We start from the raw sequence: 16,735 nt of genomic DNA, 5'->3' as shown, positions 1-16,735 counted from the left end.
ATACGATACGTTAATCTTTATTGTCATTGTCCCATACAGAACAAGGAAATTGAAAAATCTACATTAGACATTCCAAAACCAACAAGCCTGCTATCCCAGCTGTCCCACCCTGGTTAACCCATTAAAAACTCTGGTACCCCGTAATTAAATACAATATACTCCCACAGAGACTACCTTACACTGCGTTTAAAACCAAAATTGCATTTGGATAGAAACTGTTTCTCAGGCGGCTGGTCCTGGTCTTTATAACCCTGGACCTTCTTCCAGAAGGCAGAAGCTGAAAGAGATCATTTCCGGGGTGACCCTCAGTGTCCCTTCCAACTCAACAATTCTATGATTCTACAGCTGGGTGGGCTACTGGCCTTATCCTGCCACTGCGGGGCTCTTCTGACATCCTTAAACGAAACATTTGTGGCACTGCGCTCATTTATAGTAATTCAGGAAGACTGCTCATAATACGTCCACCTGATGAATCCCCCATGTTCAATTTCGCAGGGCTGAAATGTTATTAGCTTCTGCGGAGGCATCCCATAATAGTCAAGACTCCCCTTCATCCGCCTTGCCCTCTGCCTACCCTTTATCACCCCAGAAGCTCCCAGTGCTGGGCCTGTCATTTCCTCCTCCCTCTCTCTCTCCCCCCTCCCCAAAAGACCTGCCATCACCTTCAAAACGCCCGCAATCCACAGGCACAAAGTGGGCATTCTATGCCAATTAGAGCATGTTTGCATCTTGATGGGATGCACTTATGCATAATTTCCGCTCAGAAAAAAAGCCTTAAAGCCAATTAAGGAGGAAGCGTATGTGTATGTGTGTGTGGTCTCTGCAGGCGGAGTTATTTTGCAAATATGCATAATTTTGACACTCAGGGTTATGTGGAGAATTTGCCAGATTGTCCCAGGCGATGGCACTCAAATTAAGAGAAGGTAGCCAGGCGGCGAGAAGTCAGGGTGGGAAGTCAAGATGTGTGGGAAATGGTCTAGGTGAGAAGGGCGAAATTCTCTAGGATCAGAAAGGGAAAGAGAAATCAAGCAGGGAGCATTCAGGAAAATCTCACACCTTGCAATGATTCTAGATTCGCATATGTAGGTGGTCTGATGCAGTCGAAATGAATTTTAAAAATAAAAAATTGTTCAGTAGCACCTTAGAGACCAGTGAGGTTGTCTGTCTCCAAACACAGCTCCAGCCAGGAGGTTTTACAGCCCTTCCAAGTCAGGGGTATGAAAGATTCCCTGGATTCAAGTCCTTTGCTGGGCAAGCTGCATGCAGGAGGGGATATTGCTCCAGCTGCCTGTGTGATTGTTTCAGAACTGATTATTGTTATTGGTGGCTTGAAAAAGGGGTGAGACACATCTGCAAAGGAGACTTATCTAGTGCAGCATCCTGTCCAGCCAGATATCCCAAATGGGAAGCCCCCCCCCCCAGCAGGACCCAGCACAAGACTCTCTCCCACCCCTTCAGTTTCCGCAACTGGGACTTCGGAAACATTTCTGCCTGCAGCTGTGGAGGTGGAGTCTAGCCATCAGGCCCTCTCCTCCAGGAATTGTTTTAACCCTCTTTTAAAGCTGTTGGTGGCCATACTGTGGAAGGAGGTTCCATAGGGCTTATCTCCCACCATTCAGCAGAAGTGTTTCCACTCCAGAGGCTGCTGCTCTCTCTTTCTCCGAAACCTTCTGAGGGCCAGGTGATTGATGGAGGAGCCAGAGGCATAAGAAGCAGGCTTGGCAACTGGGGGCTCATTTTTACCTTTGTGAAGTCGGCCGCTTTTGCTGGGGGACTAGATGAACATCAGGGGACTTGCCAACTCTAGGATTATTTGATTCCAGCCGTGCAACAATCAGACTTTTTTTTTTTTTTTTGGTAACTGTTTCAGCCATGCACACACACACACACACACACACACTTCTCTGTTCACGAGCAAAAGGCATCATCAGAGTTTGAGGACACTTACCCAGTAAGGCAGAAGCTGTCAGGGCAGCTGCATAACCGCCCCCCCCCCCCCAATTTCTCTGATGAAAAGAGGGACATTCTATTCTCAATCCGGCCCGCAGACGGTCCAGGAATCAGCGTGCTTTTACATGAGTAGAATGTGTCCTTTTATTTAAAATGCATCTCTGGGTTATTTGTGGGGCCTGCCTGGTGTTTTTACATGAGTAGAATGTGTGCTTTTATTATTTCATCTCTGGGTTATTTGTGGGGCATAGGAATTTGTTCATATTTTTTTTTCAAAATATAGTCCGGCCCTCCACAAGGTCTGAGGGACAGTGGACCGGCTCCCTGCTGAAAAAGGTTGCTGATCCCTGTTCTATTCCATAATAATAATAATAATAATAATAATAATAATAATAATAATAAATACCCCACCCACTGACTGGGCTGCCCCAGCTACTCTGGGCAATCCAGAAAATAGGGGCACTTGGAGGGGGGGGTGGTCTGAAGCTGCAAAGCAAGGCCGGCAGGGTGTGTGAGCCCAAAAGAGAGAATTGGAGGGCCGCGTTGGACCCCTGGGTCTGAGGGCTCCATCACCTGCACCTGTGGTGCATAGGAACAACAAGCAAAAAAACTCCCTCTAAGGATGCTATCTCTTAATCCCCCGCCCCCTGGAGCAGAAGAGGACCTCAGCAGCCAGGAGCAGCCTGCTAATGAGGAGGCAGTTGCCACGGCAACCACTCCAGAACGCTCCCTTGCATCAATCGTGGCGGGAGCCTTTTGTGACTGTACCACGGACAAACGGGTGGCTGGCGTGTGGCAGGGGGGAGCAGAGAAGGTCAAAAAGGAAGAGGCCATATTCAGTGGGGGAAATTTGGTGTGTTCTATTTATTCTCCTTTTTTTAATTATGCATATGTCTTAAGAATTTATTTATTTATTCAATTTATATACCACCCTTTATCCAAAGATCCCATGGTGGTGTGAAACATTAAGGACATAATTTAATAATAATAATAATAGACATAATACACTGCTGTTGCTGGCATCCATTTCTTGAGAGACAATGGAGTGTGCCTCCAGGGGTGAAGTCAAACCTCCCCGGGGCAGTGTGTCTGGAGGTCCTGGGCTGCCCAGAAAAAGAGCCCCTCTCAGCCTCACTGATGGGGTCCAAACATTCAGCCTCATTCATTGAGGTTCTAGTGTTATGAGAGATAGAGGAAAACTTTCCTCTTTTTTATAATTTTTTAATTAAATCTTCCAAATTATTACATAACTGCAATCACATATATTGTGGTTTTTTGCTGCACATTTTCTTCTTGACTTCCCACCCCTCCTTCCCTAGTTTTTTTATTCCCCCTTAACAGCTGCATTAGAACACACCTGCATTTATTTTCTAAGCCCCCCAAATCCATTCTCTATTTTTCCATTGCTCATATGCCAAATCCTGCATATGATTTCATATAAGGAAGATAATTTGATAGGTAGTCCACCAATGGCCTTCATTCTTCTATGAAAATATCATCCTTTTGTTCTTTTATTTTAGCAGTCGGTTTCACCATTTCTGCACAGTCCACCAGTTTTATAAATCATTCTTCCTTAGTTGGAATCTCTTCGCCTTTCCATTTCTGTGCATGTAAAGTTCTAGCTGCAGTTGTCGCATACATAAAAAGGTTGGTCAGCTTTTTGCGAACCTCCGTTCTATTATCCCCAATAAAAAGGCTTTGGGGTTTTTCGGGAATGGTCAATTTAAAGATCTTTTTCAATTCATTGTATATCATTTCCCAGAAACCCTTAGCTTTCCTCTATCAATGCATAATTTTATAAACTTCTATCCCTTCTCTTTGCTCGCAGGGCTAGCACCACCTGAGCATCGAGGCCACCCAGAAATGACCTTCTCCCCCGCCTCGGACTTCCTGGAGGACCCCAGTGCTGAAAAGACCACCCAGGGACACGAGGAAGCCTCTGTGCCAGAGAGCCAGGACCGGCCAACTCATAATGAGCACCCTGATGCATCCTCGCCAGCCACACCCAACGGGCCATTGCACCGTCTGGAGGCAGTTGCCATGACAACAGACGATGCTCTGGAAGGCTCTCTCATGGGTACCAGCATCCGGGGAGACTACCCTCAAGGGATCACTCAGCCTGGGGAGAACGAGGAGATCTTCTCTGGAAACGGCGATGTCACGCCAACCGCTCCTCTGAAGAATGAGTCCCAGGCCAATGAGGCGAGTGGAGAGTCTGATTACGACTTCCGAGAAAGCCATGCCAGGGCTGTGAGTTTTGCGGAGGAGCTCCCTGGCTTGGAGGAAGCTCAGCAACACTTGCCCAGGGTGGTTCCAGAACGAGCGGAGAGACAGGAAGGCACAGCAGGAGAAGACCCCATCTTGCATGAAACCACCCAGCGTCCGGAGGTGGCACTGGCTGAGCTGAGAGGAGAAGAAGCCGTCACCCTCTCGGCAGAGGACATCCCTTCCCCAATGGCCGCCAATGACTACCCGCTAGTGGCGCGGCTGATTTCCGGGGAGGCTGATGCTTGGGGGGCGGTGGGGGGCGAGGAAGCCACCACAATGGAAATCAAAGGGAGGGCGAGCTCAGGGCTGGTGGACGGACCTGCCGTCACGGAGGTCCTCAATCTATCCAAAGCGGAAGACCGCTGGGAGGTCATAACTCCGAGCATGAGTGGTCACTTTGATGACAGCGTGGCAGGCCGGTCCCCAGTCCCAGAAGCCGTCAGCTTGGTAGGGAGTAGCTCTGGCCCCCAGCAAGGCAAAGGCACCACTGGAACTCCCAGCCACAGTACAACCCGTGATTTGATCCCTCCTGGGTTCCTGCCGAAAGGATCAGAAGACGGCGAGGACTTGACATCTCGGGGGACGCCTGAGTCTCCCTCACCTCCCTGGAGCACATCAGAACCTGCGCGCCACAATTTCGACACCTCTGAGCTGCCTGTTTATCCCAGCGATGGCGTGATAACTGGGAAAGAGAGCGAGAGCTACCTCCCCACTGTCCCGGGGCAGATCCTTCCGATGGAGTCTGATGGCGGGAGTGGAGAGGAGAAAGAAGGCGACGTGTCTGCGGCCAAGGAGGTGGAGGGCCTGGCGTGGATCGGGGAGGTCAATGCCACCGTGCTTGGTGAGTTTCTTGCTACCCAGAAAACATTTGGGCAGGTGAGGGAGGTGCTGGGGCTTTTGAAAGCTGGTAAGCCTGGCACACGGGTGGCGCTGTGGTCTAAACCACTGAGACTTGGGCTTGCTGCTCAGAAGGTCGGCGGTTCGAATCCCCGCGATGGGGTGAGCTTCCGTTGCTCGGTCCCTGCTCCTGCCAACCTAGCAGTTCGAAAGCACATCAGAGTGCAAGTAGATAAATAGGTACCACTCTGGCGGGAAGCTAAACAGCGTTTCCGTGCGCTGCTCTAATTCGCCAGAAGTGGCTTAGTCCTGCTGGCCACATGACCTGGAAGCTGTATGCCGGCTCCCTCGGCCAATAAAGCAAGATGAGCGCCGCAACCTCAGAGTCGGACCCGACTGGACCCTAACGGTCAGGGAGGGGTCCCTTTACCTTTTTAAGCCTGGCAAATATCATAGAATCATAGTGATGGGTGGGGCCACAAGGGTCATCTAGTCCAACCCCCTGCAAAACCCCCAAGCAGTTCACATAAAAGACAGTAATGTGCAGTAGTGGTTAGACCTGGGAGAGACCCGGGTTCAAGTCCCTGCCCAGCCAAGAAGCCCCCTGAGTAACCCTGAGAGCCAGTTGCTGCTGCTCTTCCAAACCTACCTCACAGGGCTGTTGTGAGGACGAGATGGAGTGGGGGGGGGGGAGAACATTTCTCCAACATTTCTCCAATGAAAATACGGACATTCTATTCTATAATAATAATCGCAATAATTTTATTATTTATACCCTGTCCATCTGACTGGGTTGCCCCAGCCACTCTGGGCAGCTTCCAACGTATATAAAAACATAACAAAACATTAAACATTTAAAAACTTCCCTATGCAGGGCTGCCTTCAGATGTCTCCTAAAGGTTGTCTAGTTACTTACCTCCTTGGCTCGGGGGTCACATAACTCCAGACCCGCCAACATTTCTTGGATGAAACTAGGGTCGTCCTAAGGAAAAGCGGGACCTTTTCAAATCAGAAAGAGGGGCGGCTTCTGTAAGTCCAGGACTGTCCCTGGAAAATGGGGGCACTTGGAGGGTCTGTATGGGCTGTCAGGAACCACCTTTGATTTCTTTATTTCCTCCCTTCCTGCCACCCCACGCTCTCCACACACCCCTCAGGGAAGCTTCCAATCCAATATTCATCACTCGCCTTCGCTCATCAGACTAGTCGGCGTGGAAGAGTCCTGGCGGCAAAGGCTTTGCTGCGCAGCCTTTGAAGTCTTTCGCGAAGGAATGGGGAAAGCAAATAGACTTTTGGAGGGGTGGGGGAAGAACACAGAGGCAGGAATTTAAAAACCAACCGAGTTAATATTAAACAGTGCTCCCAGGGCTACAAATGGACGTGGAAAAATAATATCTCCAGCGAAAATTATATCCTCAGCACACTGGCGCACCCAGAGACACAGACAAAGTTCAGTAACAGCAAAGGAGAATTATTAATGTGAGAACATGAGGAGAGCCCTACTGGATCCCAGACCCTCCAAGTGCCCCTCTCTCCCAGGGACAGTCCCAGATTTACAGAAGGTGTCCTGCTTTCTGATTCTGGAGGGGCCTCTTTTTCCTTAAAGGTAAAGAGACCCCATTAGGTCCAGTCGTGGCCGACTCTGGGGTTGCGGCACTCATCTCGCTTTATTGGCTGAGAGAGCCGGCGTCCAGCTTCTGGGTCATGTGGCCAGCAGGACTAAGCCGCTTCTGGCGAACCAGAGCAGCGCACAGAAACGCCGTTTACCTTCCCACCAGAGCGGTACCTATTTATCTACTTGCACTTTGAGGTGCTTTCGAACTGCTAGGTTGGCAGGAGCTGGAACAGAGCAATGGGGGCTCACCCCATCACGGGGATTCGAACCACCGACCTTCTGATCGGCAAGTCCTAGGCTCTGTGGTTTAACCCACAGAGCCATCCACGTCCCTTCGGACATCCTTATTGCCATCAGAAAAATGTTGGAAGGCATGGAATACAATTTCCCTGATTTTCATCGGGAAAATGTTGGAAAGTATGGATCAGGCCAGTGGCATCCTGTCCTCACAGGAAATCCCCAAGCAGGGCCTGAGCACAAGAGCACACAGCCTGTGATTCAGAACAATGAGGGCTGGAATCTTGATTTATTTTTGAAGGAAATGGCTGTAGCTGAGTGGCAGAGCCCCTGCTGCATTCATCACATAAGAAGAGAAGAATGAGCTAGACGAGGCCAGTGGCTCATTTAGTCCAGCTTCCTGTTCTCTCAGTGACTGACCAGATGCCTGTGGGAATCAGGATCTGAGGACAGGAGTCCTCTCTCTTCTCTCCTCCTACAGTTTCCAGAAACAGGGCTGAAGAAGCATTGCTGACTGGTTGGCTTCCAGCATATGCAAAAGCATAATAAAACCTCAAACCCTTCCCAATACAGGGCTGCCTTCTGATGTCTTCTAAAAGTCAGAAAGTTGCTTATTTCCTTGACATCTGATGGGAGGGCATTCCATAGGGAGGGCGCCACCACCGAGAAGGCCCTCTGCCTGGTTCCCGGTAGCTTCACTTCTTGCAGTGAGGGAACGGCCAGAAGGCCCTCGGAGATGGACCTCAGTGTCCGGGCTGAACGATGGGGGTGGAGACGCTCCTTCAGGCCTACAGGGCCGAGGCTGTTGAAGGCTTCAAATGTCAGCACCAACACTTTGGATTGTGCTGGGAAAGATCCTGGGAGCCTGGAGAGAATGTGGTGCCCAGGCATGAAAAGGTGCCCCCTCGCCCCCACTGTGGGCTGCCTGGGAATCGATAGGCTGGCTCTACTGAAGGCATCTTCTTCAGATAAGAGTGCGGCTCCTGCGCAGATGGCTTTTTAATGGTTATTTCTTGTGCTGGAATGTGCAGAGAGGGAGCCTGGTCTCTCCAGCTGTTTAAGTGCCACTCGGAAGATGAAAGGTGCTTTCAACACGCAGCCTTAGCTTCTGAGAGGTGATCACGACGCCTGCGATTCCTGCCAACCGCACAAACACCCACACGGGTCCTCCTCTCCAGCTTTGTTGAAAAAGAGGATTGCTGACCTGTTTCCCCGGAGACCGTTTGAAAGAGGGGCCTCGCCAATTGTAGGAGGGAGGGGAGACCCGTCTTGGGCCCCCCGAACATGTTTCCAGCACAAGGGGAGATGCCGGGGACTCTCGGTCGGCTTCCAGGACCCCTGATTTATTGGCTGAGTCCCACGATTTCCGAGCCAAGCGAGGAGTGTGGAAATCGTTAAATGGGGATTAAACGGTGCAAGCTGCCTCGTTAGAACGGGTCATTATGACCGGCTGATTTACAGACCTAAGAAGAGTCTGCCAGGTCAGGCTAATGGCATACCCTCCAACATGCCTCCAATGAAAAAAAAGGATGTTAATAATAATAATAATAATAATAATAATAATAATAATAATATACCCTGCCTGTGTACCCTACCCCACTCTGCGCAGCTTCCAGTATATATAAAAACATTAAAAAGCAAACATTAAAAACTTCCCTATCCAGGGCTGCTTTCAGGTGTCTTTGAAAGGTTGTTTAGTTAACTCAGCTCCTTGGTTCGGAGGTCACATAACTCCATAGCTTCGAACCCTTCTCAGATGGAAATAGGGACTCCCTGGAAAACAGGGACACTGGGAGAGTGCCTTTCGTATGATCCTACTGAGAAATTCCAGTCTCCTTAAGCTTTGCTTGTAAAGACAATGCCTGGTGAATACTGGGCTCCGTATGCGGAATCTCAGTGTTCAGAGTAATAATATGCAGCTTTCCCCCCTGTTTGGCGATTAGCAGAAGCAGAGTGGATTATGCAAAGCGAGATTACGCAGAGATGTTTCTCCTTTTGCATCCTAATTTTACAGAGGCGCAGAATTTGGGATTGTCTGATCTTACTGCTTTCCTCCCTGTCTCTTCTTCCTCCCCTCCCTTGCAGCTGAAACTGACCCCTGCGACAACGACCCCTGTTTGCATGGCGGCACCTGCCAGTCCAGCGGAAACCTCTCCACCTGCAGCTGCCCCCGGGGATTCACGGGAGAGAACTGCGAAATAGGTGAAGGGGTGCTAGGGGAGGGAGGATCTAGAATCATAGAAGAGCTGGAAGGGGACCAGGAGGGTCATCTGGTCCAGCCCCCTGAAATGCATGAATCTTGTGGGAATGTTCAGGGATGCAGGAGTTTACTCACATTCTGTTCAGAATCGGATCCTAGAAGGCAGACTTAGCTCAGAAAAGTAACATACACCTGGAAACTATCCCTTTGTCCTCTCTTGACTGGAAGCCAAGAGAGCATCTTTGGCTAAGCAGATGTTGCTTCTTCAATGCATGTAGTCACAGAGAGAGAGAGATGGCTGCCCTGCCCTGTGCTTTCGTCGCTACCTGCACAGGTGAGGCCACGCCCACCTCTAGTCACATGCAGAGGAAGTCTGTCCCAGCCCAGGAGGAAACAGGAAGTTGACCTGCTGGCTGGACAAACATTCCTCCCCATGTGTAAACATGTTGACTCTAGGAAGGTTGTACTTGACTGCTCTTGTGTTTCACATCCCAGAAATCTTTTGCCCAATGTGAGACTCAAACCCGAAATCTGCTCACATTTAGCCACCGTGTGTGTTTGTGTGTGTGATTGGCACCTTCCTCTAATAGCAAACTCGGGTGCTGCGGGCTGACAACTTTCTAACCACTGGAGGAAAGACCCATCTCTCTCAAAAGATGGATAAAAGAGGGCTTTTCAGTAGGGATAAGTGGGTACAAAAGAAATCATAGAATTGGAGAGTTGGAATCAGGGCCAGATTTAGGATTGATGCGGCCCTCAGCTCCTGAAGGTAAAGGGGCCCTTTATATGTCCAGCTGTCCTCTGTCAACAACAAATTGTCGCTGTTTTTGGTGTTGAATATATGCTATGTGATAATTTATGGTCCTAATAGGTATCTAAAGCCATTTGCACACAACAAATAGGAGCCTACACAACACAAAACACTCTTTCTGTATGTAGGTTTTATTTTATTTGTTTTTTATTTTATATTTTGGAAATGTACATCCAGGTTTTTTTTCCATTTAGTTTTTTTTAGGGGTGGGCAAAGAGAGTGGGGAGCTAAGCTATAGCTTGTTTAGCTTATATGTAAATCTGGTACTGGCTGGAAGGGACCCCAAGAGTCATCTAGTCCAACCCTTTGCAGTGCAGGAATCTCAGCTAAAGCATCCCTGACAGGTGGCCCTCCAACCTCTGCTTAACGGTACGCCTGAGGAATACCCTTCCTCAAAGGGCTCTTACTGTCAGAAAGTTTTTTCTGATGCTTAGCTAGAATCTCCTTTCTTGTAACTTGAAGTCCTGGGTTCGAGTCCTACCCTGTGGAGCAGGAGTAAACCAACTTGCACCATCTTCCAGGCAACACCCAGCTGATGCTGCTAAATTTCGGTGGGTCCGCTCTGAGGGAGGGTGTCCCTTCAGAGGGAAAAGGCGTCAGGGTGGAAGATTCCTGCATAGCAGGGGGGTGGGCTAGATGACCCTCGTGGCCCCTTCCAACAATTCTATAATTCCATGATTTTGAAGCTGCATGCTGGAAAATTCAGGACAGATAATTCACTGACCACTGCGAGAAGAGGCTGCTGGACCAGATGGGCCATTGGCCTGATCCTGCAGGCTCTCCTGATGTCCTCATCAAATGCCGTGTGAGGCTGTGAACACAAGAAAGGCTGTGCATCTGAAGGGCAGCAGCTTTGAGCTCAGAGCCCATCTGAGCTTTGACAGGAGGCAGCCAGCTGCATCCAAAGAGGAGAATTAAGGCTCTCACAATGCCGCTTTTCTGATGCACCAGCACATCCAGGGCCACCCACGCACACCTGACGGACGTGCGAGAGCTCACACACTTCGCACGAGACAGGGGCAGGAGGTCTGCCTCTTTCCCTTTTTTTTTTTTATAAATAATTTTTATTCAATTTCCAATAAGTATTTTATCCAAATTTAACATTTGCTTTAACAAAAACATCTTTTGGACTTCCATCAGCCTATCTGACAATTCTCCATAATCTCACTACATCTCACATTTCTTACATTTATATTGCACTTTATCTCTCTTAGTCTTAACCTTTCTTTTAAGCAACATTTCTATCAATCTTTTTCACAAAGCTTCTTGGAAGCCAACAAGCGTTAGTTGCTCCTCACATTCATTTTTGATATATTCTGTAAATTTACTCCAGTCCTCGGAAAATCTCTGATCGCGTTAGTTCCTTATTTTTCCAGTCAGTTTGTCCATCTCTGCATACTCCATCAATTTCATTCTCCATTCTTCCTTGGTCGGCATTTCTTCCTGCTTCCATTTCTGGGCCATCAAAATTCTTGCTGCTGTCACTGCATATCTAAACAGTTTCACATCTTTCCTACTAATTTCATTCCCTACTATCCAGGAGGTCTGCCTCTTTCCAGGGCTAAAGGGAACCCGGTCCATGGAGGGGGCAACCGCAGGGGGGTGGCCTGGGAGAGGCCTCAAGGGCCAGATAGAGAGGTGTGGAGGGCCACACACACACACACACACACCCCTCCTGCCAGGCTGCTGAGGCTCACAGGATCTCTGGGGTAGCAGAGCATGAGACTCTGAATCTCGAGCTGGTTCGAGCCCCAGTTGGTCAAAAGATTTCTGCCTTGCAGGGGGTTGGGCTCAATGACCCTCGCTGTCCCTCTACAATTCTATGTCAAGAAGATAGGAAGCGACCTCTCCCCGAGACCAGTGGGATCTGTTAGAGTCTTAGAATCATAGAATTGTAGAGTTGGGAGGGACTCCAGAGGTCATCTAGGCCACCCCCCTGCAATGCAGGAATCCAAACTGAAGCATCCATGACAGATGGCCATCTGTATGGCCACAGGCTGGCTGGACCAATGGTCAGAGTCAAAAGGCAGCTTCAGGGTGGCAGAGGTTTACATCAGGGGTGGAGTGCCTCAGGGCCAGGATCCCAATTGCGGCCCTCACAGCCTCACCGAGTGGCCCTCACAGGCTGCACCCCCTCTCGCTCAGTAGAAGGCAGCTCCCTGCGTTGCTGTTCAAAATCACAATAATGAGGACTAGGACCTTAGCTTTGTTTTTCAAGTTGCAGTTAGACCAGAGGTGGGACCCAGAAACGCATGGCCACTGGGGCTCTGCCCCTTCTCTCAAGGCCAGCCCCCCTCCAATATTGGTCTCCTCTTTCCTCCTTCCCATACAGATATTGACGACTGCTTGTCCAGCCCCTGCCAGAACGGAGGGACCTGCATTGATGAAATCAATTCCTTCGTCTGCCTTTGCCTGCCCAGCTACGGAGGCAGCCTCTGCGACCGAGGTGAGAGCGGGGAGACCCTTCCCTGTGCCCCAGCGTCCCTTCCATGAAAATAGGGGCATCCTATTCTACAACAGGAAGCTTCTCCCGCGTTTGATCCATGTTGTTGTTGTTTAGTCGTTCAGTCGTGTCCGACTCTTCGTGACCCCATGGACCAGAGCACGCCAGGCACTCCTGTCTTCGTTTGATCCATAGCTGTCAAATTTTCCCTTTTCTTGCGAGGAATCCTATTCGGAATAAGGGAATTTCCCTTAAAAAAAGGAAAAAGTTGACAGCTATGGTCTGATCTTGCTGCACACATAGACGTCATGTGCACATCGACACTGGTCCCCTTGCGTTGTACAGGGAAAATGTGCGAGGGAAGACAGATAAATGGAATGAAATAACATTTTGGCAGGCTGCCTTGGGGCCCTTTCAGGGAAAAAGGCAGAATAGTAGTAGTAGTAGTAGTAGTAGTAATAATAATAATAATAATACTGGAAACTGTGAGAATGATGAGACAGTAAATCCTATTGATCTTAATGGTACTTGGTTATGTGTAAAAATGCTTAGGGTCGCAGTGTAAGGCTGCCCAGTCTTGACGCAGTTACCTGGGAGTAAGTTCTATTGAATACAGTGGGACTTACTTCTGAGTAGACAGGGCAATAAAGGAATCGACACCCCCTGCATTTCCTAAGAAATGGCTGGCTGCGGAGCATTGCAGTTAAAGTGGATCGGTGACATTTTCCTTCAAAATTATAGGAAGGGCTTCGCACGCCAGCTTCACTGTTCACTTCATTTGGTGCAGAAATGTTGTTTTCAGGATAAGCACATGGCCCCCAGCCCCTCCCTCCAGGCCATACTTCCTGGCCACAGGCCACACCCCTTCTCCCTAAGCCACGCCCCCTCACCTGCCCTGCTTCTCGCCTTCCTTGAGCATCAGAAGCCAGCCTACAGTATAAAGAGGTGAAATTGACATTTGTTGCAAATGTCAAATGTAATTGATATTTTTTAAAAATCATTTTTATTGATTTTCCAATAAAAAAAATCCAGTTAATATATCCAATCATAATACTCCAATTAAAATAAAAAACTAAAATAAAAAAGACCAAATTATAGTCCAAAATATATTTATTAATTTTTCGGAGCTCCCCACAGTCTGGATCTCTGAAGCGAATCTCCACATCTTAGTCGTGCCTCTCCTCGTTGTTTCCATATTTTCCACATCTCAATTTTAATGCTTCATAATTCTTTGTCCCTGAGTCCACAATTCTCAATTATGTGAAACATCTCATACTTTCATCCGTCGAATACAGCTTTGTTAATATATATTTTTCCAACTGTCTTTTTATCAGCGCGGCTAAATTTATTTAATAATAATACATATTTTAATAAAGAAGAAGAAGAAGAAGAAGTTTCCCCCCCCCCCTTCCCACGCTCCCTCCTCCACAGGGTGTAGCATTGCCAATTGCTAATCTCCCACAGGGTGCCCATGCTTCGCCTTAGACGAGTGTCAACTCTCAGGGCTCCTCTGCCAATTCTCACGCTCCTTTCTCTCCCGCTCAGACACGGAGGGCTGCGAGCACAACTGGAACAAGTTCCAGGGCCACTGCTACCGCTACTTCGCCCACCGACGCTCCTGGGAGGACGCCGAGAGGGACTGCCGCCATCGGTCGGGTCACCTGACCAGCATCCATTCATGGGAGGAGCACAACTTCATCAATAGTAGGTTGGCAGTCCAGGGGTGGGAGAGAAGGAGGTGCCCCACGGCTGGCGGGCAGGGGGAAGAATCCCATATAAAAGCCTGCTTTAATTATTTTCAAAAGAATGTATAAATCGCTTCATCAAGTACAGTAATACCTTGTTATGTTCGCTTCAGGTTAAATCTTTTCAGGTTGCATTTTGCGGCGACCCAGAAGTACTGGAAAGGGTTACTTCTGGGTTTCGCCGCTCGCGCATGCGCTGATGCTCAAAATGACATTACACACATGCGCAGAAGTGGCGGATCGTGACCCACACACGCGCAGACACGGGTTGCGTTCTGCTCATGTTGCGAACGGGGCTCCAGAACGGATCCCATTCACAACCAGAGGTACCGCTGTACTAGTCATTTTATTACAGTCAATGACCAGTATCAAAGCAAAGGACACCAATTGCAGAAAAGCGCATGGGGACCATGTTTCTAGCAATGCTCAGAGGAACTCATTGGCTATACAAAAATTCTTTAGATCGAAAAGAGACTGTTCTACCATTGAAATTATTTGAAGCAAAATCTACAGCCCCTCTTATATGGTGCCCAGCTAGGTCTCTTTCCTAAATTGATGTCCTAAGAGCACATAGAATCTAAATTTCTAAGATCGCTTAATCAATTTACTTTTTTTAAAAAATGGATCACTCAACAATCAATCAACCAATCAATCTCCAAGCAGTGTACCAATGGGAATCTCACAGGCAGGGCATGTGAGGAAACAGACCTTCTCTGCTGCGTTGCTCTCTAGCAAACATCAGGATCATGACAAAATCGTAGAGTTGGATCCCAAGGCCTCTGCCACAGAACTATTGAGAGGTGGCGTAGGCTGGCTTCACGGTTTTTCCCGCATCGTGATTTTTTATTTTCAGTACTGTTTTTTTATTATTTTCATGGTGCAGAAGATAAGTTTGAGAAAACAATGGTTACGACAGTAAGCAACAAGTAGCTTTTTGCATTGGACACACATCATGATTCGTGATATATTGCCAGGTCAAAGATTACGGAACTGGTATCACAAAATGGACTTCAAACCTGTTTGGGCTGATATATCACCCAGCCCTCGCAGTTGCCTAGACCTCGTTGCTGGATGCAAAGGTGCGCCATGGCAGGTCAAGCTCCAGAACCCCCAGAATGAAGGCCGGCCGCTGGTCGTCAGCCAGATTCACCCCAATGGGGACCCCCCCCCCCCGAATAGATCCTGAGCACGACAGCAGCAATTGCACCCCTCTTGCAATTCCCAGTCAGTGGCACTTTGGAGACTGACTCCCTACAGGTGTGGAAAGTAGCCGTCATATGTAGCAGCCGTGATCTCCTCCTCCTCTGCTCCCCGTGTCCACTCACCCCTTCTTTTCCACGCAGGCTTTGGACAGGAGAACACATGGATTGGCCTGAACGACCGCATTGTGGAGCAGGATTTCCAGTGGACAGACAACACCGGACTGGTGAGCCCGGCGGGTGGGTGGACAGGGCAGGGGAGCCGGACCAGCGGTCCCTGAGCAATACTGAGCTGGACGGACTGGTTAAAGGCAACTATTTAAAACCTTTGAAAAAAATAAAATCAACCATAAGCTTTTTTTTAAAAAAAGGATTAAAACACATGTCAGCATTTCGGCTTTGCTAAGCAAACATGTTTTTAGCAGTTGCTTGAAAAGGGTACAGCCAAGTCGGCTGCCTGGTGTCAATTGGCAGGGAGTTCCAAGGTTACATTACATTATTATTATTTAAAAACAACACACAAAATTCTCTTTCATTTTGTTTTATCTCTTTCTCTTTTGTCCTTTCCTTGTTAAATTTGCAACTGGCACTTCAGATTTTACAAAAAGAGAGAGAAGCCGAGCAAAAATGAAACAGAGAGATTGGCTCCTACCCGGTGGTGACGGCGACACCCGCCCTGAGTGCCGCTTTGTATTCTAGAATTAGAGAATCACAGAGTTGGAAGAGACCTAAAGGGTCCTCCAGCCCAACCCCCTGTTCTGTCTGCTTCTAACTCCTTGTCGCCCTCTGCTGTTGGCTAGCAATACGAGAACTGGCGCCAGAACCAGCCGGACAACTTTTTCGCTGGCGGTGAGGACTGCGTGGTGCTGGTGTCCCATGAGACCGGGAAGTGGAATGATGTCCCTTGCAATTACAACCTGCCCTACGTCTGCAAAAAGGATACAGGTAAACTCGCTCCCCTTTCCCTGATTGGCCATTGGCGTGTGGATAGGCCCCGCCCCCGGTCTCTTATTAGGTAAGGGGAGGAAGGCAAAGTTTCCAGTTTTTTCTCCAAGCAGCTCAGGTCTAATGCATCACGTTCTTCCCCTACTCATTTAACACCCACAGCAACCCTGCGAAGTAGGTTAGGCCAGTGTTTCCCAAACTTGGGTCTCCGGCTGTTTTCAGACTACAATTCCCATCATCCCTGACCCACTAGGATGATGGGCATTGTAGTCCAAAAACAGGCAGAGATCCAAGTTTGGGGAACACTGGTTAGGCTGCGAGGCAGGGAATGGCACATATGAGCTTCGTGGCCGAAAGAGGGTCGGGATTTGAACTCTGGTCTCTTCCAACTCCTAGTCTGGCACTCTAACCACTATGCAACACTGCCTCTCTAGGATTGCTTCTGCCTGGCCCCTGTCTGTTATTGACTCTTTGTCCTGCCTGTCATG

General features: G+C 48.8%; 1 protein-coding gene and 1 long non-coding RNA gene across 4 annotated transcripts in view; both read left to right on the top strand.

The window, feature by feature from the left end:
* The window catches only part of LOC310668667, a 76,202-nt gene that overhangs the window by 54,991 nt on the left and 4,476 nt on the right, over positions 1–16,735 (top strand). The gene's annotated exons all lie outside the window — the stretch shown is intronic.
* The window catches only part of NCAN (neurocan), a 62,324-nt gene that overhangs the window by 41,113 nt on the left and 4,476 nt on the right, over positions 1–16,735 (top strand). Inside the window, exons 8-13 of the mRNA XM_083421361.1 lie at positions 3,779–5,059; positions 8,990–9,106; positions 12,248–12,361; positions 13,904–14,062; positions 15,447–15,529; positions 16,103–16,247. Of these exons, the coding sequence (XP_083277487.1) occupies positions 3,779–5,059; positions 8,990–9,106; positions 12,248–12,361; positions 13,904–14,062; positions 15,447–15,529; positions 16,103–16,247 (1,899 nt within the window). The remainder of the gene's footprint in view (positions 1–3,778; positions 5,060–8,989; positions 9,107–12,247; positions 12,362–13,903; positions 14,063–15,446; positions 15,530–16,102; positions 16,248–16,735) is intronic.

This window comes from Podarcis tiliguerta, assembly GCF_965153285.1.
Source record: "Podarcis tiliguerta genome assembly, chromosome: 18".
Classification (NCBI taxonomy): domain Eukaryota; kingdom Metazoa; phylum Chordata; class Lepidosauria; order Squamata; family Lacertidae; genus Podarcis; species Podarcis tiliguerta.
This window is presented reverse-complemented; position numbering and strand designations above follow the sequence as displayed.